Source organism: Telopea speciosissima, chromosome 2 (genome assembly GCF_018873765.1).
Source record: "Telopea speciosissima isolate NSW1024214 ecotype Mountain lineage chromosome 2, Tspe_v1, whole genome shotgun sequence".
In the NCBI taxonomy this organism is placed as follows: domain Eukaryota; kingdom Viridiplantae; phylum Streptophyta; class Magnoliopsida; order Proteales; family Proteaceae; genus Telopea; species Telopea speciosissima.
The window spans coordinates 6,419,491-6,446,407 of NC_057917.1; the positions used below are offsets into that span (position 1 = coordinate 6,419,491).

At 38.9% G+C, this 26,917-nt stretch overlaps 3 protein-coding genes and 1 pseudogene across 3 annotated transcripts; 2 read left to right on the forward strand and 2 right to left on the reverse strand.

Annotated features, from left to right (window-relative positions):
* Positions 1–1,240: 1,240 nt before the first annotated feature.
* LOC122649860 lies at positions 1,241–1,989 on the reverse strand. The gene has a single exon (XM_043843113.1). The coding sequence runs from the start codon at positions 1,688–1,690 to the stop codon at positions 1,244–1,246; it is 447 nt and encodes a 148-aa protein (XP_043699048.1). The 5' UTR covers positions 1,691–1,989; the 3' UTR covers positions 1,241–1,243.
* An 8,767-nt stretch (positions 1,990–10,756) lies between these two features.
* Positions 10,757–13,283, forward strand: LOC122649857 (annotated as a pseudogene).
* Positions 13,284–16,154: 2,871 nt separating this feature from the next.
* On the reverse strand, positions 16,155–19,424 carry LOC122649856 (receptor-like protein kinase HERK 1). The gene has a single exon (XM_043843108.1). It carries the CDS (start codon positions 18,992–18,994, stop codon positions 16,481–16,483), a length of 2,514 nt encoding a protein of 837 aa, XP_043699043.1. The 5' UTR covers positions 18,995–19,424; the 3' UTR covers positions 16,155–16,480.
* Positions 19,425–19,946: 522 nt separating this feature from the next.
* LOC122649782 (mitogen-activated protein kinase kinase kinase 20-like) lies at positions 19,947–20,459 on the forward strand. Its single transcript, XM_043843022.1, has one exon. It carries the CDS (start codon positions 19,947–19,949, stop codon positions 20,457–20,459), a length of 513 nt encoding a protein of 170 aa, XP_043698957.1.
* Positions 20,460–26,917: the final 6,458 nt, after the last annotated feature.

Below are 26,917 nucleotides of genomic sequence, written 5' to 3' on the forward strand. Positions count from 1 at the left end.
CATTCTTGAGGAGCTCGATGCCCAACCATTGGATGGGCATCTGTGCTGAGGTGCTGACCTGGGAGTTGTGCGTACCATGATGGCCGCACAACCCCAGGCCGTAGAGGATTTAAATCTCCTCATTCTTGTCTATGGACCCTTGGGTCAGTTATTGTGCTTCTTTTCTCGAATTAAGACACAAACATTACTCTTACAACAATAGCAACTAAAACAACAATGATCATTCAGAAAATGTCCCTTAAGATTATGGCAAGGGAAACATGATGGGTTTACAGGTTTCCTCTCTATAACACAGAAATTAGTGATGGAAACAAAGAACTTTCTTGAAACTGTCTTGATTTCTCAATTGATTGATCCCCTTAATCTGGGGCTCAATGGCCTCTATTTATACTAGTTTCATCCCAATCCTCTTTACAAAGATCTTCCCGATATATTTCCTTTTTTGTCAAGAGATTGAGGTGTTCTCGTTTTAGGATACTCTATGGAGGAGTGATGTTCTCCTACATTTCAACAATTAGGAATCTTTCCTTACGTGGATTACGGTTACCATTCATAACGCCTTTAGGATTCTCCTTAACCGTCTGTGCTAACGTGGTTATATCAGTTTAACCGCCCTGCACATGATACGTGAATCTTGGGCGAAACGTGTTTCTTAGGTTTCAAGCTTCCAGGTGTCGCTCTAGGACTGGGTGGATAAAATATGATGTATCACCACCCAAAAAAAAAGAAAGGAAAATTATGGAATTTAAACATGTTAAATTCGTATATAATTACTTTACAGGACCACCCATTCCACTTCTCCTGCTCTAATTGGATGTATACATTGTTAATTTCTTCACTCTTCTCCTCTGTAATCACATCAGTTGCAGAGATAAAATCCATCTAGCAAAGAATAAATTACCGTACAAAACAAAAGGAATCCATTAGTAAAGCAACACCAATCTTGCTTTCTTTTTAATAATCTAATAGTTACAACTTAATTAAAACCCATTATAGACATCTACTTCTGCTAAACTCAGAATTAGAGAAGGAGAGTGAAGATACCCAAACACTCATAATCCAATCCTGAAAGTACACACAAACCCTTCCCTTCCAACCCTCTTAAGATTCAACCATCAAAGTAGAATGAAATGAACAAATACATATAGTACCAAGATTGATATGAACTTTGGGAGAACTCAACCCTATAAATCAACTTACAATGTGAGAGAACCCAAGATCATATCAACCCACATCAAATCTCTCAACGATCTGTCACATCGATGCTAGTGGTGCATGACAGTAGCTTGCGAAAAATCCTGAAGAGTGCAGCACAAGACCCATCCTTCACTTTCCTCATTACAGCATACTTCTTCCTACTTCCTCCCTTTCTTTTCTTCTTCTTCTTCTTCTGTTTCCTGTGAGCCACTTTCTCTTTCACTCCCCCAAAACACTTTACAGTTTTCTCTGGAACTGTCTCTTTCCTGGAGAAGGTATAACTCCTTAGGTACATTTGCCTACAGGAAATGCTATCCACCACTCTTGGATTTCCATTTCCTACTCCCCTGTTTCTGCTGCTCCCATTTGAGTTAGAACTCACCGATCTCACGAACTCTGCATCTGACTCTGGCCACTTGTACAGATTCCTGTAATTCGCCCGCACAGGAACACGGGTGTCATCGACGCAGCTTGATATGCAGACCGAATTCATTCTTCCTTTCTTGATCTCTGTAATGGGTTTCTGAGAAGGCTATAAATACTCTGGAATGTAGCTTAGATTGCAAGAAAAGATTTGGTGATGATGAATAGATTGGAGAAGAGAAAACGGAAAAAGAGAAAAAACCCTTTCTTTATCAGGATTTTTCTCCTCTTAGTGGATTATTTATGTGGTTTTGGGTGGTGTTTATGAGTAATAGCGTGGAATGATTTGGAATCATTAGACTTAGCCATGACTGTTTCTTCTTTCTCTTTTTTATTTTTCTGCAATGGTGCTGTTAGGTGAGCGGAGTTCAAGCAGTGAGAGAGAGAGGGGAAGATCAAAGATCACTTCGGATCGGATCGGCTGATTTTGGCCGGATTGGATTGGTATCGGTCGAGATCGATCCCAATACCGATCTGATCCAGCTGTACGGATAAAAATAAAAATATACAAAATTAGTTTTTTCTAATAAGAAAATAAGGACAAAAGTGTCATATTTGCCCTAATTTGGACGATCCAGATCCAATCCAGCCGATACCGAGATCACGAACCATGCTACCGAGTCTCCTTGGCAGGAGGAGAGAATTTTACTTACAGATGAATTCCTTCTTTAAAGTCTTCGTCAAAAGAATATTAAAAAGGCCAAAAGGAAAGAAACAAAAATTTAGTTGCCAAAAATAGCCTTGAATGATTTAATGTGTTCTCCACAAGGTACTTTGTTAAATAAAAGGTTTCGTGCATAACCGTGCATGGTGTATGGTGTATGGTCATATACAATGACTTTAGATAAGAATAATGTAGAATCGAAATGACCAAAATCCCCCTAGCCATCTTACAAATCGTCATGTGGCCTTTATACAATCGTGCACGAAAACCTCCATTTTTTACATTGTGGGAGGAATGTTTTACCCTACACTAATCACTACGTGGGAAAAAGTTTCGTCCAATAAAGACTTGACATGGTAAAGGTGTCTATTTAAAACTAGAATCGACATTGATTGTTTAAAATTGAACTCAATCAAACAAAATAAAATTAAGTGCTACGAAGAGAGTGCATAGTAGTGATCAGACTATCATAGGTGTGAATAAACATACATTGGAAACCATGTCAATCCACGGGGAGCATGGTGATCAAAACCTTGACTTCTCTATTCTAAAGTCAAAATAACCACATCATCTGTTCATATCACAATATTTTTAATATTGTGATTTTGGTTAAGCGTGCTGATCGATTCGGTTCAAAATATGAAGGATAGAAATCAAATTCGAATTTTATTGCTCCTCTCATTAAAAAGTATAATAAATGGTTTCAGTTAAATGGTTTTTAGTGGATTTGGTTTTTATTTTTTTGTGGGTTTGACTTAACAGTTTTTTGGGCTAATTAGGAACAAATCATTTTTTTAAGCCCAATAAAAAAATCTGATGTTTTTGGACTTCAAACACGTGCGACTTAAGAATAAAAATAGTTTAAATTAAGGGAGAGGGTTCTTTTAGCAAGTGGCATAGAGAAGCACACCAATGAAATGTAGTAAAACAGGTTTGGAGTGGGTAGTAAGGTCATTTCATGTGAAAAGTAGAGAGAGAGACACACACACACACAACGGTCCATATCAATGAGGTTAGACCGTTAAACGGAAAATAATCCTCTCCAATTCCTTAAACTGTGGTTGTGCAGCAATCATCTCCACCTGGTAATTGCCGCATCCAACGGTCCATATCAATGAGGTCAAACCGTTGGATGCGACAACTGATAAGTGTCGACATCTTCACCTAGCACTGCCACACTATCACACTTTAAGGAATTGGAGAGGGTTAAAATTCCTAATTCAACTGCTCAGAGAACCTTTTCCCTTAAAAGAAATTACAAAGTGTAAATTCACTAAAAAACACTGGAGATATAGAATGCCATGATGAATCAATTTTTTTAATTGATTTAGTAGGTGTAATCGGTTAATAAAATCAATGGTTTAAACGATTTCACTTCTTAAAATCAGAATTGCTTTGTTTAATATACAATTTCACTTCTTAAACCCAAAACTTGATAGATTAGTAAATAAACAAATTTCAATTCAAGTTTAATCGGGTCGATTTGATTTTTGTAAACAGTTTGTGTTTACAATTCTTACCCTTAATTTTGCTAATGCATTTGTTTGGAAGGAAAGAAATTCGGAAATAAAGAAACAAAAAAACACATAAAGGCATTATTACTTTCATTATAATTTTTGTGTTATTATATTTTCTTTACTTTCTTACCATCTAAACATTGCAGAGTCAAGGGTCCAATGTTAACAAGATTCTTCGCCGTTCATTTAGGAGAGAATAACGGTTCGAACTTAAAAAAAGAAGATTTGGTTCCATCGGCTTTTTTCCTACGCCATTTACTGCAAAAAGGTTGAATCGCTCGGACTTCAATAAATTAGAAACCCCTTTGACCTTTTTCTTTCTTATCTCTACGGTTTGAATCCGGATCTTTATCCCCATTAGTTACCTGTCTGGCCCAGTTTCCCGTGCCTCTAACAAGGAAGGTGCAATGATCATCCCACCTCTGTTTGAACACTTTGCCCGGGTGGGATTCACCCTCTTTTATTAGAAGTATGGGGGAATTGGGCCGAACAGAGAACTGGAAGAGATAATTTTTCGTTTGAATCCTAGACACCAACCAATGAGGATTGAAGAAACCTTCATCCTCACGTTAAGCAAATAATATGCGTTAAGAAGGCTTGGCATTTATAGGCTGGTCTTGATTGAGTGGACCGGATCGATTGGATTTGGGTCCATCCAGCTATGTTTGAATTGGATTTGGTGGAATCGGGATCGCTCATGGTTAATTTTGATCCTAATTGACCAAAAAACAACAACAATAACTACAAACTCAGCCTTATCCTAACTTAATGCATGAGATCGGCTACATATATCCAATAAAACAAAGTAGGGAAACTAAAGTCTGAACAAAAGGGGAATGAAGAAATGGGGAAGGAGATGAGAGATGATAATTGGAAATGAAAAATGAAAATTGCAAAAAAAAAAAAAAAAAAAAATATGAAAGATGAAAATAAGAGGAAAGAGGAACAACCCAGAAAATCAGGAGAATCTCAGCTAAATTGGGCCTGTTACATGGATCCTTGCTTTTTAATAAGCTCTATCTGAGGTCATACTTGGTACAAGACCTAGACTATGCACATCCTTCCTTACAACTTCTCCTATGGTCATTTTAGATTTGTCCCTAGTTATTTTAGCTCCTTCAATCGGAATCATATCACTCCTTATTGGGATGTCCCTAGGCCTTTGTTGAACATGACCAAACCACCTCAAACGACTCTCACGTAGATTGTTGTTGATTGGGATAACTCCCAAGTCAATTCTAATGCACTCTGATCCTAATTGACCAGTTCGACTAATTCTAATTCTTAGAACCTTGTATGTATCCCAATTCACAAAGAAAAAAAAAACAATATTGGCAAAAATCCTATGATCTATTTCCACATGGAAAACTTTTAAAGTGATCCTTTTTTTTTTTGGGTAGAAAGATCATCTATTGATCAGCACCACGGGAAAGGCTCATGTGGTCTGAAACAACATCACCAGCTATACAAGGATCAGAATTGGGCCAAACTGGTCTTCCCACAATGAACAGTGTTGCGGGGAATCCGCAACACCGTTCACGACCCTTGGAGTATAAAAAAACTTACATTCATCCAGATAGGAAGATAAAAAACGAATATCCCTCTAGAATCGATTGGAGAGATAAAGGAGGAGAGGATTGAGGAAACTCCAGATATGCTACAACTCCTTGATTATCGCTCTCAACCAGTAGCTTATAGGTTCCTTCTGAGATTGTCTCCATAAGACCCTCCCTGATCGCTAAAGCTTCTCCCACCAAGATGTCATCGAATTGCACAGGATTAGAGATCGCCACCAAAGCCTGACCCAGATGGTCACGAATCAGAAAGCCAAGGCTGCTACGCTTACCATCTTTGCTTAAAGCAGTGTCACAATTAAGCTTGTGAAAATCCTGTTAGAATAAATCGATCCGAATAAGGACAAAATCCCAAAAGCTAGGATCTCCATAGGGCATTCAAGAGCACAATCAAATAAATAATAGAAAACAGGGATATAATTATTGATCTTGTTTCGCATCCATAGTGATGATGATTGCAGCGGAAAATAAAGAACCAAGATCTAAGTGCTTCCTCTCTATTCCCAAAGTAACTGGCCTAATGAGAATACCGAATGCGCAGGGACGATGAACACTGAATATCTCCCTCTTTTTCAAGAATGCACTCCTCAATAGCAATTGAGAATAATTAGTTGTGATGGGTAGAGGGGGGACCTAGCTCTCTTTATAGTAATCCCTATAGGGTCTGACTCATCACAGTCCAAATAGGAATCTATCTGGCCCACACTAAGCCAGTCCACATTAGACTTCTAATATAACTTAATGACCCCACTTTATTAGACCAAAACCCTAATTAGCCTGATTTAGGGATTTAATTATGTCCATATGAAATTTTATTAGAACTAAAATTCTAACAAACCCTGTGTTGGTGGAGTCCAGGACAGGTTTACATAGCGTGATGGAGCCGTAGCTTCACTTCCCATTTGAGGGCCTGCCGACCAGAATTCCTTGTATGTTGTTTGAGTTGCATCAATCACCTCTTCTGGGTTCCAACATCTTCTACCAAAAACCAGGTCATTGTATGCGCACCAAAGAAACCTTCCTTTGCCCTCCAATCATTACTCAAGAAGTGATAGGCACTCTTAATTGAGAAGAGTCCATGTTTTGCTGCACCCCATACTCTCCGGCCTGATGTTGTAAACAGTCCCAGTTGGATCTGGAATATGGCTGCGGCATCAACAGGGTGGAAATACTGATCGATAAGGTCCCTCCGCCAAGTCCTATTTAGGTGGTCAATCAGCTTCGTAAGCATAGTAAGTGGGCAAGGTTCTAGGGATTGGTATCGTAACCTGAAATTTAGTGAGTTTGACAGCCAATTGCTTGTCCAGATGTTGATATTATCCCCATTGCCTACCCGCCATAACAAACCAGATTTGAGCTGTTTTCACACGAAAAAAATTAAAAGTGGTCTTTACTCACAAAGTCAAAAAACCAACATTGGTAAAAAATATAAGAGCAAAAAGATTCTTGCCAAGTTGCGTGGAACCTACGGTCAGACACAAGAACTCAAGAAATTATTTGCCCTCATAAAATAAAAAGAGCAAATTATTCTGATCTCTCCTGACTTTTCTGACAATTCAGAAAATTAACGGCTAAATTTAAAAAACGAAGCAAACCTAACAAATATGCCTATTTTTCTTTTAAGAAGTTACCCTATTACCCTTAATGTTTTTTTTTATTTTTAAATATAAAGAAGTGGGACCCACCATTTCTTCTTCTTCTTCGTTTCTTTCTACTCCACCGCTGCAACCTCCAATACCCACTTTGTGAAACCGAGTTCTGTAGGATTTGAAGACTTCTTCTTTTTCTTCTTCCTTCGGCAAACCCACCTGCTCCCACCCATCTACAACCCCATCCACGCAGGCCGCAATCCCCCACTCTCCTCCACCTATTCCCACCCCTTTGCAACCCCATCCAAGCAAGCCCTAGAATCAAGTTCCAAAACCTTAGAACCGATCAATCCAGAATGTCTGGAAACAGATCAGAACCTATTAATTTTTTGAAGTTTTTAATTTAACAGTGGACGTCCTACACCGGTTTGCAACAAATGGTAAAATCATGTTTGCGTTAATGGAAAAAGAAAGAACCTAAAAGTTGCTCCTCCTTTTCATGGGAAAGTAGGGGAGGGTAAAATTGGAATAGAATTATATTAAGGGTATTTTGGAGTTTTAGAAATTTTGTACATGCCACGTCATCACTTAATGGCATTTTTTAATGGTTAATATACGGTTGATAGAATATTTAAAATGTAGGAGAGGGCAGCGTCATTTTTAAAAACTTGGGTATTGAATCAATAACTTGATATTATGGAAACTCAGAGGGAAGGGGGATGATATTTCCCCAATTTGATATCTTTCTTCATATAGAGTTTCTTTCCAAAATTGTAAGATTGTGCAAGAAAAATTTAGGACAAATTACAACGAATATCTAAAATTAGGGAGGTAGATTTTAATGGAAATACAATCCTGTCTTAGTGACAAGTTTAATGGAACTCCATATTATTGTGGATTTTTGGAAAGAAAAGGAACTACGATAGCAGGCAGTGAGGATCCAAGAATCCGTTCAACATCTGCCGTCTGTGTTCGATGCTTGTGTAAACTATCAGTGCGTGTCAATCTTGAATTTGTATTTTGAATAGTTTCTTCATTTTTTTTTAATCGATGCGAGACAACGCAGTTGTTAATTTCAAAAATTCAATGTACAGAGCGAGGGGCGGATCTTTATCACCTCTAGTTCTCTGTCCAGTTCAGTTCCCTAGTTCCTCTAACAAGGGGGGCTTGAATGACCATCTTAACCCTGCCCAAACACTGGTCGGATCCACCACCCCCTATTAGAGGAACTAGGGAACTGGCCGGGTTGTGCAAGGAACTGGAGGAGATAATTTTCCCAATAGAATGGATGGTCGTAGAGACGGGGGAAGGTGAGTCATGCTCAGCTCCTCGTACGAGGAGTGAGAACTCTCTCCTTGTATGCTCACTACATGCCATGTCCTGTGTCAGAAAATTTTTTGCTGCTACCTATTGCAAGGCTGGGCAGCCAAGGAAATGGAATAATTCAATTCCCCTTTGGGTTCATAAATACCCTCTTAGGTTTTTGTATTTTCTAAAATACCCTTTAAAATCCTATTTCCTTGGTTGCGAGCCTTGTAGCAGGAACATTCCCATTTCCTTGGCTGCCAGCCTTGTAACAGGAACATTCCAGGTGCCTTATCAATTGTGGTTATCACCTTGCGATTAGGTCTCCATGAACGCCTTGGATTGCTTAGATGCCGTGACAACTGTATATCCCACATTTACTTAAAATATGTATTGAATGCATATTTGGTGTAAGTACCCATTTTGTTGAACACATAAATTCCATCAACTCATTTATATGAGCTTGCGCAGAGGAAAGGTGAGACATGCATATACCTACCCTTAGAATGGATGAGCTTACCCTATTCTATGTTTTCTGAGGTGAGTAACAGAAGGACAGGGAAGGCTAAGACTATGAAGCAGAGAACACAGACAAGGGGAAGAAGAGAGCCACCATTAATATCGCTTTGGCATTTCAGCCTCTTGGCAGAAAAGAAATCATAGTTCATAGAATTGGATTGGAATTGGGGATTCCAATTAATAAGGATTCCCCAAACTCTTCTTTGAACTGGCCTCGAATATGTTTTGATCTTCAATATTACTGATCATTTCCGCGTTGGGCTCCTCTGTAGCGCGATAGGGGTTGTAGCATACATCCGACGGTCCATAGTGCTTGGCCACTTTTAGGGTTCAAGTTGGTAACACCCTAGCCCTCTTGTGAATTCGATCCGATTCTAAAATGTTTTGGAGATTGATTTCAAAGGTAATTGAGGTTAAAAGAAGCCCTTATTGTGGACTTCTTCCCACTCCCTCAAAGTGGGCAGGATCAAAGCTTCCCCTTCAACAATCATTCCAACCTTCCAAAGACAAAGAAAAGCTTGGTCGTCACTAGATAAATATGTGACGCTGATAGAAAAGATGTTCATTTTAAAGATCTGTTGATGTCAAAAATTGCAAAGATATAGAGACAATTCTTGGAGATTATCTTGTTTCCCTTTCTTTTCTGAATCGATCTTTAATATCCTATACTAATTGGTAATTTTGGCTGCATTGTAGACGAATCGATCCATTTCAAGAGTTTTTCCCCATTTCATTTCCCTTGGGAATTCTTAGTTCATTACCGGAGGTTCAAGTATAGATCACTGAGGGCTTTCTTAGGGTTTTCCACCGGAGAAGAAAGCTTCTTTGTCTCTGTGCACAATTAGGGCAATGGATAGATCGATTGGGTTTGCAGATTAAGGTTGAGTTGAGAGATTTAATAGAAGGTAGCAGAGACAAGAGGCTAAAGACGATTGGATTTATATATATAACCCGAATATTCTCTAGGACCCCCTTTATAGGGAAAATAGGTAACATCAACCCCATAAAGGGTAGTATGATCAATAAAAAATCAATTTTCAAATTAAACGTTACCTAACCTTAAAACATTAACAGACTGGGACTAAGTGATATGAAGTTTGTAAAGTAGGGGAAGTTTGAGCAATTGTCAGAAACGTAGGTGAGGTTCATGTATTTGCCAGAGTAATTTATTCTTTTTTTTTTTATAGTGAATGTAACGCATAGCTTATAAAAAATAGTTGCCATTGAGCACGGATTGTTTCCTTGTACAAATACCATCCAAGACCCTCCAGGGCCAATCACATAGAATCCACTGTCCGTCGGGATTAATTTGAGTAGAGAAAAACTCCCAACCTTTCCCTATCCCTATTTCTCTTTCTTTTTCTTGTCTTCTTCCCGTAAGGTCAGGTTAGTCTTCCGCTTAGCTGCATTCCTCATTTAAATGGGAAAAAGACTTTCAACTTACCCTCCATTGAGTAGAGAGTAGAGACTAGAGAGTAGACTGAATTGGGGCGAAAAAACTTAATTCGGCTCTCCTCTAGCCGTGGCGGGAGCTAGAGCCCCCTATGAAATGACCAAACTCTCTATTTTGGCTTAGGTTGGATCCTCCAACTCTTGCCACTGCTGAAAGACAGCCAGGTCCCAAATGATCGCGTGAAAAATGGATATCCTACCACGTGTGTTGCCACTGAACCCCCGCTAGTGCAGGGGCCACGCTCCAAATTTGAAAACTCATGTTTCTTTTTTTCCTCTTTTCAATCTAATCCAGAGTTCAAATCGGCTTGGGATTTGCCACTCTGCAATACAAGTCTGCACTGAAGTCTTTTCAAGTCTCTTTGTTTTGATCGTAACACCCCTGTGGACGATGGAGTTCTCTCACCTCTATGCATGGGATAGAGAAATGGGTTTTCCTTTGCATTTAAGGCGACGATGGCGATAGTGATGGAGATTCTGGATTTCTCTATATCCAGAAGTTCTAATACATTGCCGAGCTTCAATTTCACATATTTCTTCTCTCTTTCCTTTCTTTAATTCCATCACAACCCTTTTATGTGAAATTTTTTCCAGTAATGGATGTTGGAGAAGTTAAATTGCTTCTCTGGGTTCTGTCCGTGTTGTCTTTGGTACTCATCTCCATGGGATTTGTACCTACAGACAATTACCAGATAGATTGTGGATCATCCACCAACACGACAGTGATGAATCATGTTTTCTTTGTGGATAAATCCCAATTCCTTAAGACCCAACACAGTATAATGGCCAACACATCGAATTCCATCACTTCTATCATCGCTTCGCCTCTGTATCAAACAGCCCGAATCTTCGATGGAACAGCTTCTTACAACTTTCCTATCAGCAAGCAGGGAAGGCACTGGATACGCCTCTACTTCTTCCCGTTTCAATACCAGGAATACAACATGAGTTCCGCAATCTTCTCAGTTTCCGCTCAAAATTTTGTCGTCCTCAGAAATTTCCAACCACGGAATGGTTCTATGTTTAAGGAGTACTCCCTTCCTGTAACTTCAGATACCCTCGTCCTCTCCTTCACCCCGGCAGAGCATTCCTTTGCCTTCTTAAATGCCTTGGAAGTTGTTTCGGTTCCTGATGCATTGATCACCGATGATGCCCAAACTGTTAATAATCCATTAGGAAGATTTCATGGTCTATTGAACGAGGTGCTGGAGACAGTTTGGAGGGTGAATATGGGTGGACCACTTGTCACAACCCAGAATGACACCCTTGGGAGAACTTGGGTTGCTGATCAGAATTTTATAGTGAACCAGAATCTTGCCCAGTCTGTAAATGGGTCGGTCGATTATGTGCAAGGTGCACCGACAAGGGATATCGCTCCTGATGCCGTCTATGGCACCGCCACGGTGATGAACTTGGCAATTCCATTAGATCAATACAATTTCAATATCACATGGAAGTTCAATGTGGATGCTGGTTTTCAGCATCTGATTCGATTTCACTTCTGTGATATAGTGAGTAAATCTCTTGTCAATAAATTCTACTTCAATGTTTATGTTAATAGCTGGGTTGTTGCCCCAGATCTTGATCTTAGTTCTGCAACATTCAATAACTTGGCCGCCGCTCCTTATTATATGGACTTTGTTCTTGGGTCAAGTGATAGAACTAATCTCTCTGTAAGTGTTGGGCCTTCTACTATTATTCCTAATGCTAGGCTGAATGCCATTCTAAACGGGCTAGAGATCATGAAAATTATCTCCCCGATTGGTTCAAAAAAGACCAAATTTGGTTTGGTTATTGTGGGTCTGTTTCTTGGGGTGTCTGCAGTAGTATTCTTGGTTAGTATCACCCTCTTCATACTGTACAGAAGTCGCCGAGAACTGGCACATGATCACCCTTCAAAATCATGGGTTCCATTCTGCTGCTTGAATGGAGGGAATACTCACAGTAGCAGTACTAGTGCTACCCCAGAACTTGGATTCCGCTTTCCTTTTGTGGCATTGCAGGAGGCCACAAACAACTTTGATGAGAGCTGGGTTATTGGGGTTGGTGGTTTCGGGAAGGTATACAAGGGAGTTCTGAAAAAAGGAAGAAAGGTGGCAGTGAAGAGGGCTAATCCCCTGTCCAAACAGGGTCTTGTGGAGTTCCAGACTGAAATTAAAATGTTATCTCAGTTCCGTCACCGTCATCTGGTCACAATGATTGGCTACTGTGACGAGGGAAAAGAAATGATCATAGTTTACGAGTTCATGGAAAACGGGACCCTCAAGAATCATTTGTATGGCAAAAATCTTCCCAGCTTGAGTTGGAAACAGAGGCTCTAGATATGCATTGGATCAGCCAGAGGACTTCACTACCTTCATACTGGTCCTGTGAAGACGATTATTCACTGGGACGTTAAGTCTGCCAACATTTTACTAGATAAGAATCTCATGGCAAAAGTTGCTGATTTTGGGATTTCCAAGACGGTGCCTGAGATTGATCAGAGCCATGTGAGCACCGGAATTAAAGGAAGTTTTGGGTATTTTGATCCAGAGTATTTCAGAAGACAACAACTGACCAAGAAGTCTGATGTGTATTCATTCGGAGTGGTTTTGTTTGAAGTCTTGTGTGCAAGACCTGTAATTGATTCATCCCTACCAACAGAGATGGTTGGTTTGTCTGAATGGGCAATGAATTGGACAAAGAGAGGAGAATTAGAGCAAATCATAGATCCTAATCTTGTTGGTAAAATTAATCCGGACTCTTTGAGGAAATTTGTACAGACAGCTGAAAAATGCCTGGCTGAGTATGGTGTTGATCGGCCCACAATGGGGGAAGTGTTATGGAATTTAGAATACGCACTTCAACTGCAGGAAACAGTCACACAAAATGAAACCGACGAGAACAATACCAATCAGATAGGTGAGCTCTCTCCCTCTCCAATGGTTAACTATATCAGCAATGAGGAGACTAGTCTTACTGCTGAGCATTTGGAATCATCCCATGTGGATGATATTTCGGGTGTTTCAATAAGGTCTTCTCCCAGCTGGTGAAAGCTGAATGAAGACATTAAGGAAATTGTATCAAATGACAAGCCTTTCCCACCAAACAAATGCTTCAGTAGTTTTGCCTTGTACAGGAGGGGGGCCAGAGATTGCTGCTTCTAAAGAGTACTAAGGTTAGTGTTTTCATTTGCTTCCATCTTTGTGTTAAGATCCTGAGTTCTTTTTTTTGTTTTTTTTGATGAAAGGTCCTGAGTTCTTAATATGTAAGTGTTCTTCAAGTTACTCAAGATATGATTAAAATTTAGTTGTTTGAATACATGATTAGTATTATTGTTGCAGTTATTCATCCTTAAGCTTTGATTCTGTGTAATTTAGTACATAGTTTTGGTTTGGAAAAATTGATAAAAAAAAAATTTTAATCAAAATAATATAGAAACTAAATTAGATGTTATGGATTTGTGATTTTGTAAGTGATAGATTGTTCTATGCTTGAGCTCCTAGTAGACCTATTGATGATCACAGATGGTGAAGAATGTTCCATCAGCAAGAGTTCATCCAAGCTTATATCATCATCTAGTGAAGACAATATTTACTATCAGAATATCAACAATATGATGGAGGTCTTATCGGCATCAAAGAAATGGTGGGTTGATACCATTAAAGATAATATTGCATTACTGTCAAAAGATTCTGTGAACTATTGCATCCTTATCCAGCACACGTGGACTCTAGTCGACACATAACAAGAAGTAGTGAAAATTTTAGAAAGGTTTTGGTAATTGTAGACACCTTATTTTGTCTTCTCGGATGCTGCTTTGACGATAGTGAGTATTCATGGAGGACAATAGACCAGTTCGACCAATCAGCCATATAAATTTATATTGTGCATAAATATAGAAGGAGAAAGTTTTCCTTCACCCGTGGTGAAGGGTTCACCCACGAATCCACGGTCATCATTACTTTCCCATTACATGTTGAAGGTCCAAATTGCCCTTCATTGTTCCTTGACACCCATCCAAAATAATTCCCCCAATCCATAGGAAACATCAATTAAGAATCTGCAGTCAGTTTATCATATTGATCTGATAAAGAGATCCAATCCTTACAATGCATATCTGATAAAGAGATCCAATCCTTCTAATGTTCAAGAGTTTGGAATCGGTGGCATTTTTGTTCTAGATCGCCAGAATCGGATCAAATCGATTACAAATTGGCCAGCCACAAGTCACCTTAGAATTAACATCGGTACCGTTCTAGATCGAGGTAAGTCGGGAACGGGGCTGGCCGAGTTACTTGTCTACATCCATTTCTTATTCAATCTATTTACAGTCCCTATCTCTTCTAGTTCTATATACAAGACTGTTAAGATGAAACTAGAATGTGTATATTCAAATGGTCCAATTCTACATGTCTCGTTACAATAGTTAAATTGGACTACCTACAGATAGGGCAATTATCGTATCCTCTCTTTCATATGTTCTTTAGTAGTTATCCATGGAATGCCAAAATTCCTAAAACGTTAATTTCATTTTCATTTCCTTTGGGCTGAAAAATGAGAATTTTTTTATGATCAAAATGATTTTACACTAGTCTCGGTCATGGCCGATGCCGATACAGATCGGCTGTATCGGGCCAAATCGGACCATTTTGCCTCCAAATTGGATAAAAAAAAAAAAAAAAAAATCAATTTTTGGACTAAAATACCCTCAATAGATACCGACACTACGAATCCGTATCAGTATCAATCTTGGCAACATTGATATGCCGATTTGATATCGATACTTAATACAATGTATTGGAGTGAAAATTTCACTTCGAAAATGTTAGATATAAATTGAGAGTACTGTAGAACTTATCTCAACCAGTTAACCCTTGATAAAGCAACAACGTACAGTAGGAAAGTTTGAAACACGAACCAAATTCACAAATACTTGGTAAGAAAGAGTCATGCCACGGATCACTTTCCTTAAGAAGTTAAGATAGTAGTCGCCCCCTATGGTGCAATACAAGTTCTAATGAATCGATCTCCAAGATGAAATAATTCTTTATGCCTTCTAGAAGTTGTTGCATTCAAGTTATGCTCAATCAACCAAAACAATGGAACAAATGGAACTCCAAAAAACAACATGCAATAGGCCAAAACTATAAAGAGAAAGCAAAGACTATGAAAGAGCCTACAAAAGCCTTTCTTCCAAATAACCCTACCTTTGTAGTTCCATAATACTATACGAACTACATTCTACTTTCTTCCATAAACAATGTGGGACTAATTCCACTCCTTTTAATTTATAAAAAGCAAAATCGGAGAGATTAATGATTCAACTATTCTGGGAAACCCAAAAAAAAAAAAAAAGAGATATTTTGAAACTTACTTTTCGTTTGAAAATTCATTTAATACAACCGATATGTGGACACAACAACATTAGGTTCTTCATGACTGTCAAATATTGACCCTCATGGCAAACCAGCATTTTAGAAATCAGGTTGACTCATGGAGCTAAAAAGAGATGATAGATGTTTATATAACAGGATATCTTGAGGCAAAGAATTTCTGAACCTACTACGCAAACCAGAACCCTGAAGCAATCACTCACTCCGGTGACCACAATTAAGTGGAAGATCATAAGGAGAGGATAACAAAAAAAGGGTCGCCGACTTGACCACCTAAACCCAAGAAGTTTAATCTGTTTTGGGCAATAGAATTGAACCAAATAGCTCCAGATATTTTTGTCACTATAAACACAACCTTAGAATCATGTCATAACAAGACAGAACCTCTGTGAATGAAGACTAGTCTATGAGTTTTCTCCTTACTAAATAAAATAAAAACTAAAATTGACTCTTTTTTTTAAACCAGCATTCTATACATTCTAAATCCTAGTTCATCTCCCAAAACCAACAACAATGAAAAATAAGAAAAGACAAAACTCACTGTACAGTACAACATCAAAAAATCAAACTGAATTATCAAATCATTGAGCAAACATAAAACCAAGCTAGTTTAACAATAATAATTTTTATGCAATGTAACGCTTTACCACTAAGACCAAGGAAGCTTCATCCGAAACAGAGGGTCCTCGATCAAGACTCTTTTGAAGCAACCCTCTCTGGCTCCCCATCCTGTACAAAGCAAAACTACTGAAGCATTTCTTTGGTGGGAAAGGTTGGTCATTTGATACAATTAGGTCCATCATGGTTTGACTTGATAGCAAAAATGTAAGGCCAGTATCTACAGTAGCATAAAACTCTTTCCTCTTTATCTTCCTTCAGCTTTCACCAGCTGGGAGAACACCTTACTCATTGAAACCCCTGAAAAATCATCCACTTGGGATGACTCTAAATGCTCAGCAATAAGACTAGTCTCCTCATTGCTGATATGGTTCACCATTGGGGAGAGCTCACCTATCTGATTGGTACTGTTCTCGTCGGTTTCATCTTGAGTGGTTGTGTCCTGCAGTTGAAGTGCATATTCTAGATTAAATAACACATTTCCCATTGTGGGACGGTCAACACCATACTCAGCCAGGCATTTTTCAGCTGTCTCTGCAAATTTCCTCAAAGAGTCGGGCCTAATTTTACCAGCAAGATTAGGATCTATGATTTGCTCTAATTCTCCTCTCTTTTGCCACTGCATTGCCCATTCAGCCAAGTTAACTTTCTCTCTAGGAAGGGATGGGTCAATTACAGGTCTTGCACAAAAGACTTCAAGCAAAACCACCCCGAATGAGTACACATCAGACTTCTCGGTCAGTTGTTGTCGTTTGAAATACTCTGGATCAAGATACCCAAAACTTCCTTTAACTGCAGTGCTCACATGTGTCTGATCGATCTCAGGTCCTGCCTTGGAAAGCCCGAAATCAGCAACCTTAGCCTTGAGATTCTCATCAAGTAAGATGTTGGCAGACTTGACATCCCGGTGGATAATCGCCTTCACAGAACCGGTATGAAGGTAGTGAAGTCCTTTGGCTGATCCAATGCATATCTCGAGCCTTTGTTTCCAACTCAAGCTGGGAAGATTTTGGCCATACAAATGATTCTTGAGGGTCCCATTTTCCATGTACTCATAAACAAGGATCATTTCGTTCTGCTCGTCACAGTAGCCAATCAGTGAGACCAGATGACGGTGGCGGAACTGGGATAACATTTCGATTTCAGTCTGGAACTCCATAAGGCCTTGTTTGGACAGGGGATTAGCCCTCTTCACTGCCACTGTTGTTTCATCTTTCAGAACTCCCTTGTATACCTTCCCAAAACCACCAACCCCAATAACCAAGCTCTCATCAAAGTTGTTTGTGGCCTCCTGCAGTGCCACAAAAGCAAAGCGGAGAGCAAGTTCTGAGGTGGCACTAGTTATAGTTCCATTAGAGAATTTACTAACCGTGCTGTGAGCATTCCTTCCATTTGATTTTGAAGGGTGATCATGTGCCAGTCGTCGACTTCTGTGCAGGATGAAGAAGAGGATGGTACCCAAGAATACCACAGCAATCACCCCAAGAACCACACCCACAATCAAACCAACCTTCTTCTTCGAACCATGTGGGGAGATAAAGGCCTCACCATCAAGGCTACCCTTAGAGTCACTCATTTTCATGATCTCCAGCCCATTTAGGATGGCATTCGGGCTAACACTAGTAACAGTAGTAGAAGGCCCAACACTTACAGAGAGTATGGTTCTATTACTTGAACCCAGAACAAAGTCCATATAATAGGGAGCGGCCAAGGTATTGACTGTTACAAGACTAAGATCAAGATCTTGAGCAACAACCCAGCTATTAACATAAACATTGAAGTAGAGATTGTTGAGAGCTGTACTGACTATATCACAGAAGTGAAATCGAATCAGATGCTGAAAACCAGCATCCACGTTGAACTTCCATGTCATATTGAAATTGGGGTTGGGTGCATTTGATGAGTTCATCTCTGTGGCAGTGCCATATACAGTATCAGGAGCAATATCCCTGGTTGGTCCTCCTTGCACATAATTGACAGACCCAGTTACAGACTGGGCAAGATTCTGGTTCACTATAAAATTCTGATCAGCAACCCAAGTTCTCCCAAGGGTGTCATTCAGGGTTGTGACCAGTGGTCCACCCATATTCACCCTCCAAACTGTCTGCAATGCTTCATTCATTAGTAGACCTTGAAATGCCCCTAATGGATTAACAGTTTGGGCATTGTCGGTGATCAGTGTATCAGGGACCGAAACAACCTCCAAGGCATTTAAGAAGGCAAAGGAATGCTCGGCAGGGGTGAAGGAGAGGACGAGGTTGTCTGAAGTTACAGGCAGGGAGTACTCCTTGAACATAGAACCGTTCCGTGGATTGAAATTACCGAGGAGGACGAAATTTTGGGCGGTAACTGAGAAGATTGCCATACTCATGTTGTATTCCTGGTATTGAAACGGGAAGAAGTAGAGGCGTATCCAGTGCCTTCCCTGATTGCTGATAGGAAAGTTGTAAGAAGCTGTTCCATTGAAGATTCGGGCTGTTTGATACAGAGGCGAAGCGATGATAGAAGTGATGGAGTTCGATGTGCTGGCCATAATATTGCGTTGGGTCTTAAGGTATTGGGAATTATCAGCAACGAAAACATGATTCATCACCGTCGTGCTGGTGGATGATCCGCAATCTATCAGGTAATTGTCTTTAGGTACAAATCCCAAGGAGATGAGTACCAAAGACAACACCGACAGAATCCAGAGAAGCAATTTAAGTTCTCCAACACCCATCACAGGATGAAATTTCAGACGAAAGAGATGGGATGGAGACATTGAGTTGAAGAAAGGAAAGAGAGAAAGGTGTGAACTTGAAGCTCAGCTAAAATAATAACCTAGGGTTTAGGAAGAACAGCATCAAGAACGCTATTCAATCATATAATAATTTAAACTGAAATCAAACACCCATGACAGAGAAAATAGAAAAGATGGCACCTCACATAATGTATCAGAACTTCCAGATGGAAAGAAACCCAAAATTTCCATCACCATAGCCGCCTCAAATGCAAAGGCAGGCCCATTTCTCTCTTCCACAGAGGTGAAAAAACTCCCTTGTCATCAGTGTTCCGATCAAAACAAGAGATATGAACATCTTCACTGGAGACTTACTTGTATTGCAGACTTGCAAACCCCAGCTGGATTAGACTTTGGAGTAGATAAATAATTGATCACCCCTTTTATTTTGTTCTGGCTCACAGATTCAAGGGAGGATTTAAATGAGGCTAAAAAGAGAGAAGAAAGCGAAAGCAGAGTCTCAAATAGCCATAACGAAAACATAAATAAAGAACCCAGCTGAGAGGATGAGCTGACCTTAAATCGAATGACGAAGCTGAAACAGAGCCACTATTTCCTGCAATAACTGACAGGAGGATCGGAAAGCGGAAAGGGGAAGAGATGGGGAAGAACTGAAGAAGACTAGAAGAGAGAGAGGGAATTAAATTAAAAAAAGGGAAAATTACATACCCCTCCCCTAAATTTTCCCCAATTACTCCAACCCCCTCTACTTCGGAAAAATTACTATTACAACCCTACCGTTAGTGTCCGTTTGTTAAGTGCAGTCGTGGCTTAGTAAAATTCTTCATAATCCCCAAACTAACCCTATGTCCTTCTGAGATGACCCATTTACCCTTTTTGATTTAATCCCCAACTAACCCTGGATCCATGTAAATAGACCTTTGTACCCTTCTTCTTCTTCTTCTTCCTCTTCCTCCAACCGCTTTCCTGTGAAATGGCTGAGGTTTCCCACTCTGGAACGCTTCAGAAGGAGAGAGAGATACTCAATAGGCTCCAAGGATGCCCTCATATTCTCTACTGCTACGGCGACGAGATCACTATTGGGAATGGTCAGTTAACCTACAATGTCTTGTTGGAGTACGCTTCCGAGGAACCCTATCTTCTGAAATTAAGAATTCCAATGGTGGATTGCTGGAAGCCAATGTTAGGTGCTACACCCGCTCGATTCTTTAGGGTCTTGATCACATTCACGAGCATGGTTATGTTCATTGCGATATCAAGCCTTAGAATATTCTGCATGTGCCTTGCTCGTCTCCTTCTTCGGACCAAGATTGCTGATTTTGGTTCCGCCAAGAATACCGTGCAAGAACAGAGGAAGAAGAAGGACTTCCATTCTTTGTCTTTGAGAGGAACCCCTCTTTATATGTCGCCTGAATCTGTTGCAAGTAAGGAACAGGAAGCACCCTCGAATATATGGGCTCTTTTAGGTGTGTCGTGGCGGAGATGATTAGTGGCTAGCCTACCTGGAATCGCGAGCCTGACATGGATGTTATCAGCTCATGAACTCCAAGGGTCAAAAATGGGTTAAAAAAACCCACATCAATTGAAGCATTTCAAACTCCAAAACTAGGGTAAAACTAATCCTATGCATCTCTGGACTACTCTGATTTTCGTTTGAACAACACTATAAACACTCAGAATAGAGGCGATGGAGATGGTGGTGGTGGTGGTGGAGGCAGTGACCTCGAACTCCCAATCTATCTCAATTCCGTAACAGCCGATGGTAATGGTGGTGTTGGTGGTGGTGCTGACGGTGGAGGAGAAAAGATATGGGTGTTTTAGGTTGAAGAAGATGAAAAGGGTATCTTTGTAAATCTATTTGTGGTATTTTAGAACAAGGATAAAATAGTCTTTTTAAACAATAATTAACAGCAGGTTAACACAGTCAGCCAGAGAAGGTCTGGGTGTAATTGAGGAAAATAAAAAAGATGAAGATGTAATTAAGCCATAGTACAGAGGAGGGATTTAATTTTCTCATTAAAAATGGTAGGAGCTTCCTCTTTAGAAATTAATGCTGGTGGAGGGTAGGAGACAGTAACGATCCTGGGTCCTCTTCACGCAGGCTCGTTATCAGACACGTGTCCTGAATTCTCTAAAGAAACATAAACGGAAACTAGTCGTTATTTTTTTTCCAATATTTAGAATAGTTTTACTTTTTTATAATTAAAAGAGTCTTTTTTTTAAAAAAAAACGCATTCCATATAAACCAAGTTTTCTTTTTTTGGGTAAAGATATAATCAATGTTGAAGGCGCGCCAAAAACACATTAATTTTTTTTTTTTGCTTTTACGATGTTGCTAAAATGTCAAAAAAAATATATTAAGAAAAGTTCTCTATGTTGCAACGCAGCGTGCATCCAGACACATGGGGTGAAAGTCATGATCACCTTGCCCTCTTACACAGGCTGCGCTGCGGCACAGAGAATATTAACCCAAAAAAATAATATAGGATTAACGTGTAAGGGTATTGATGTAATATCCCTTCATATGTTCTATTATAATCCTACTTGTATTAATACTCAAGTTGTGAAGGGCAAGCTAGTAATTAGCCCATCTGACCTAAACCTTAATTTTCCTATAAATACTAGCTGGAGACAACAGTCTAGGTATTCCAAACTAGATACTCAGGGTGTAATGCTTTAAGTAAACTTGTGCTTAAACCCTAAACCCTAATAATCTTAAAGCATTAGATTAATTTTATTTCTCTCCTTGATCAGCTTTAGGGTTTGTGTTCGCCTCAATTGTCGTTATCCATTACAAAATCTTGTTTTCTACCTTTGAAGATCGGATTCACATCTTCTGCTTTAGGTGGGATCGTGGTTCACAATTCAGATTTGGGAGATTACTTTACGCTTGGAAGATCGTTTCTTGTTTCGGCTTTGGAATCGTACATCACGATTGCAGTTCTCTCTAAGGTTTGATTCGATCAAAGCTTTGGTTATCTTTCCAAAGTATTTATTACGTTTCCAATGCAATTTCTGATATTGAAAGGCGTTTTGTCTTTTCTTTATCAAAAGGTTTCGATTTGATATTGAAAGGCTTTTTGTCATTTTTTTATCAAAAGGTTTTGATTGATACACAGACTAAAAAAAAACAAAAAAAGAAAGAAAGGACGTTGGCGGTAGACAAAAGTCAAGAGGACTTACTAAAACATATTCTGAGAAGGCTTTATTGCTTTGTTTTAACCTAAAAAAAAAAACAAATCAAAAGCATTTTTTAGAAGATTTTCTTTTCTGACAGTAGCTTCTCTATCCGTACCAACCTTTTGGTTGTTTGGAAAAAAAAAAAAAAAAAAACAGCTTTGGTCAGTTATCTTTTCTTGGGTTCGGTCACTACCTGCGAACAGCCAACACCGCATTAGAGTCGATACCACTGTAATTTTGCGATTCTTTCCTTCGTCGCCTAAATTCAGGGTTCTTCATCTCAAGTGTGATAGTTCTTTGGAGCATTTATTTTTATTTGAATTTTTGTTTGGATATATAAACAAATCACATAACAATAGAGAAACACATTGTTCCAATTGAGATGATCAAATTGAAAAACTTTAGTCGCTCTGAGTTCAGTTCTTGAAAAAGGAGGACTCAGTTTGGACTGAAGTACCTCAATATTTTCTACACTGTAGTAAATAAATTTTCTGATTGTACGGATCTAACTGAAGCCCAATGGATAAGTGAGGAGGACTTTTGTAAAGACTACTTATTGAACTGCTTGTCAGATAGGCTGGTAGCGACTTATAGTAAATATGAGACTGCAAAAGAGATTTGGAAAAACCTTGAAGCCCAATTCAAAAAGGAGGAGGACCTATCAAAGACTCACTTGGTTGACAAGTTTATGGATTCAAGTTTTAAGAAGACAAGGAAATATTTCCTCAAGTAACAAACTTTGAGAACTTGAGAACAAAACTGAACCAAGAAAATATCCCTCTTGTTGATGCATTCTTAGTAGGTGCAATTATTTTTAAGTTACCATCTACCTGGCATTCCTTTAAAACTAAGATGCATAGGAAGAAAACACAAGTGGGGTTGGATGATATCAAACGGTTCGTTAGAATTGAAGATGAGAACAGAGCCAGAAATAACTTGGAGATGGTGAAACAACAACAGGCATCTGCCAATTTGATTTTACAATCCAAGAAAAATCCTAGGCAGCCCAAGTCACCTAAGAAAGAACCCCAATAGTTGGAGGCCAAAAAGACTAACTTTAAAAAGAAGAGAAAGTGCCACAACTATGAAAAGTGGGTCACTATGCATCTGAATGTAGAGGTCCTAAGAAAGGGAACACTGACACACCACAGAAGGAAGTTCACATGTTGGTGGACAAGACTGAGCCTACTAACTTTGTTGCCATGGTTGGCAAGGGTAAGGGGTTGGCCAGTACATCTTCAGATTGGTGGTTAGACTCTGGAGCGACTTGTCATGTTTGCAATAGCAAGGACCTGCTCACTGATGTTGTTCAAGTAGCAGAGACTGTCACTGTTGCAAATGGAGACGTCGTGGAAGTGATTCAACAAGGGACAGGGAACCTGATTCTTTCATCAGGTAAAATACTTACTTTGAAAAATGTTAAAATTTTTCCTAATTTTGAAAAGAATTTAATTTCAATTGCAATTTTACTTGATGCTGGCATGTCTATTACTTTTAGTAGTGGTAGAGTAACATTATCTGTTCACTCCTTTTATTCTGGATGTGCTTATAATCTGAATGGTATGTTTAGGTTGAGTTTAGCTAATGAGACAATAAACCAAGTTAACCATACTTCACTTGATCCTAAAATACTATACTGTAGGTTAGGACATGTGAACTATAGGAAAATGCTCAAATTAGCTAAAATTCATAATTTACCATTAGACACTTCAATTAGATTTAACAGATGTGAAGTGTGTGCTCAAACCAAAATAACTAGAAAATCTTTCAGACCGGTTTATAGGAGCACTCAACTTCTTGAACTTATACATTCTGACATTTATGACTTTAAAAGCTACACAACTAGAGGAGGTTGAAAGTATTTGATAACATTTATAGACGATTTTTCTAAATATTGTCATTTATGTTTGTTAAAATCTAAAGATGAAGCATTTGAAAATTTTAAAATTTTTAAGAATAAGGTAGAAAATCAGTTGAACTTTAAAATTAAAAGATTTAGAAGTGATAGGGGAGGAGAATATAAATTGACAGAGTTCAAGGGATTCTGTGCCTCTGCGGGCATAATCCTTGAGATTACTGCTCCTTACTCACCTCAATCAAATGGCATAGCTAAAAAAAAGAACAGGACGTTAACAGAGATGTTAAACTCCATGTTATTGACAGCTGGCATGTCCTCTTGCTATTGGGGAGAAGCAGTGTTGACTGCAAATCACATTCTAAATAGACTACCACATTTAAAACTGACTTCTACACCTTATGAACTATGGCATGATCATCCATGTAGATATGACACTCTTAAGGTTTGGGGTTGTATAGCTTATGTTAGGATACAAGACCCTAGGAAACCTAAGGTGGGAACTAGAACAAACACTTGTATATATATCTAGGTTGTGCAGAAGATAGTACTACAGACCAATTTTTGGATCTATCAACCAATGTGGTGATAGAATCTAGGGATGCTATATTCTTTGAGGATAAATTCCTTAGAGATAAAGGCCTGACCTTGCCTGGTTTGACTGAAGTGGTTACAGAATCACCTTTGGAATCTGAACTAATTATTTCTGACACTACTCCCACAATGCTCCTTGAATCAGAATCTAGAAGAGTATTTACTAGAGATCGAGTACCCAAGAATTTTGGTGAGAATTTTGTGACCTATCATTTAGAGGCTAATCCATCCACCTATAAGAAAACGATGAGATTTAGGGACTCATTGTTATAGAAAGAAGCCATTGATGAGAAAATGAGCTCTTTAATGCAGAATGAGACCTGGCACCTTGTTGATCTGCCTAGAGGGGCCAAGACAATAGGGTGTAAGTGGGTACTGAAGAAGAAACTTAATTCGGATGGGTTTATAGCCAGGTATAAAGCACGGTTAGTAGCTAAGGGCTATAAACAGGTGAGAGGGATAGATTATTTTGACATCTACTCTTCAGTCTGCCATTTGGCAACGATAAGGATTCTTCTTGCCATAGCATCTATTGAGCACTATGTTGTGCATCAAATGGATGTAAAAATGGCTTTCCTTAATGGAGACCTAACAGAAGAAATCTACATGAACCAACCTGAAGGGTTTGTCATGGAAGGTTCTAAAAAAAAAGTTTGTAAATTAAACAAATCTCTCTATGATTTTAAACAAGTACCTAAATTGTGGCATGAGAAGTTTGACAAGACAGTAAAAAGCCTTGGTTTTTAAACCAGCAACTCGGATAAGTGTCTTTATTTTTTGTCTAAGTCAAACAAGGTCTCGATTATTTGCTTGTATGTAGACGACATGTTAATTCTAGGTTCTGATCTTTCTGTAGTGAGTAACATTAAAGAAACCTTGTCCAAAGAATTCGACATGAAAGATCTTGGTGTGGTAGACACCATTCTTGGGATGAGAGTAAGCTTCAGTGAGCAAGGGATCACCCTTAGTCAGACTCATTACATTAAGAAGCTACTTTCTAGTTGGGGATACAGTGATTGTAAATCGATTGAGACACCCTATGACTATAACAAACGGTTGAAACCTAACACAGGTGACACCGTGAATCAGTTAGATTATTCTAAACTGATTGGTAGTCTCATGTATGCAATGAGTTGCACTAGGCCAGACATAGCCTTTACGGTAGGCATGCTGAGTCGTTTCATTAGTAATCCTGAAAAAGAGCATTGGGATGCCCTATCGAGGCTGATGAGATACCTTAATACCTTAAGGGTACTCAAGGTTATGCTCTATGTTATACTGGACATCCTCCAACTTTGGAAAGATATTCTTATGCATCTTGATGCTCAGATTTGGGAGACAGCAGATCCACTAGTGGTTATGTATTTACACTAGGAGGAGTAGCTGTAGCATGGAAATCCAAGAGACAGACTGGTATTGCTCTGCCATCTATGGAATCAAAACTTTATGCTTTAGCTTCTGTGGGAGATGAAGCAGAGTGGATAAAGGATCTGATCATGGATATTCCATTGAGGAGTTTTAAGTTAAACTCCATAGCTATATTCTGTGATAATCAAGCAACAACGATGATTGTGAATAACTCACTCTTCAATGGTAAGATGAGACACATCAGGCTGAAACAAGCCATGCTGCATTATAGAATAGAACAAGGGATTATCACTTTGATTGATGTGAGATCGAAGGATAATACGGCAGATGTCTTACAAAGGGATTGAACAAAGATCGAACATTCAAAACTATAAGGGAGATGGGGTCAAAGACCATTTAGTCAGGTCTTAACCTAACCCAGTATTATTTTGAATTATTTGAATCTCATCTAACCTTGGTAAGCATTCGGGACAGTTTACATGTTTCAGATAACTTAGTTAGGTTAATAAGTATGGGGCTTTGTGAAATCATTCCAAACTTGATGGTGTAGCAAATTTTCATGTGAAGTTTCCTTACTTTGTTATTCCACAAAGGAATATGGAAAATGTCTGATATGTTTCAATGATATTGTGCTAGTCTTTATGTCATTCCAAATTTGATGACATGTCTTTCATAGTATGGTGTATCATTCCAAATTTGATGATACAACCTAAATTTATGACTGATATGACGAACACAGTATTCCAAATGGAAACATGGTATGGTCCTTATGATAGAGACTATATAGGATCGAGTTCTTGTAAAAAAACTTGATGATGATGCTTATTGTTTTTTGATTTACCTTCAGCCATATATGAAATGGACTAAGTTCTTAATGTTGAACTAGATACTATTGTGCAAATGATTGAATTCATATTTGACAAATTACAGAGAATGACGAAGATGGA

Bases quoted from the DNA above. Each gene is read 5' to 3' on its own strand.
- LOC122649860 (XM_043843113.1), bottom strand. From the start codon at position 1,690: ATGAATTCGGTCTGCATATCAAGCTGCGTCGATGACACCCGTGTTCCT.
- LOC122649856 (XM_043843108.1), bottom strand. From the start codon at position 18,994: ATGTCTCCATCCCATCTCTTTCGTCTGAAATTTCATCCTGTGATGGGT.
- LOC122649782 (XM_043843022.1), top strand. From the start codon at position 19,947: ATGGCTGAGGTTTCCCACTCTGGAACGCTTCAGAAGGAGAGAGAGATA.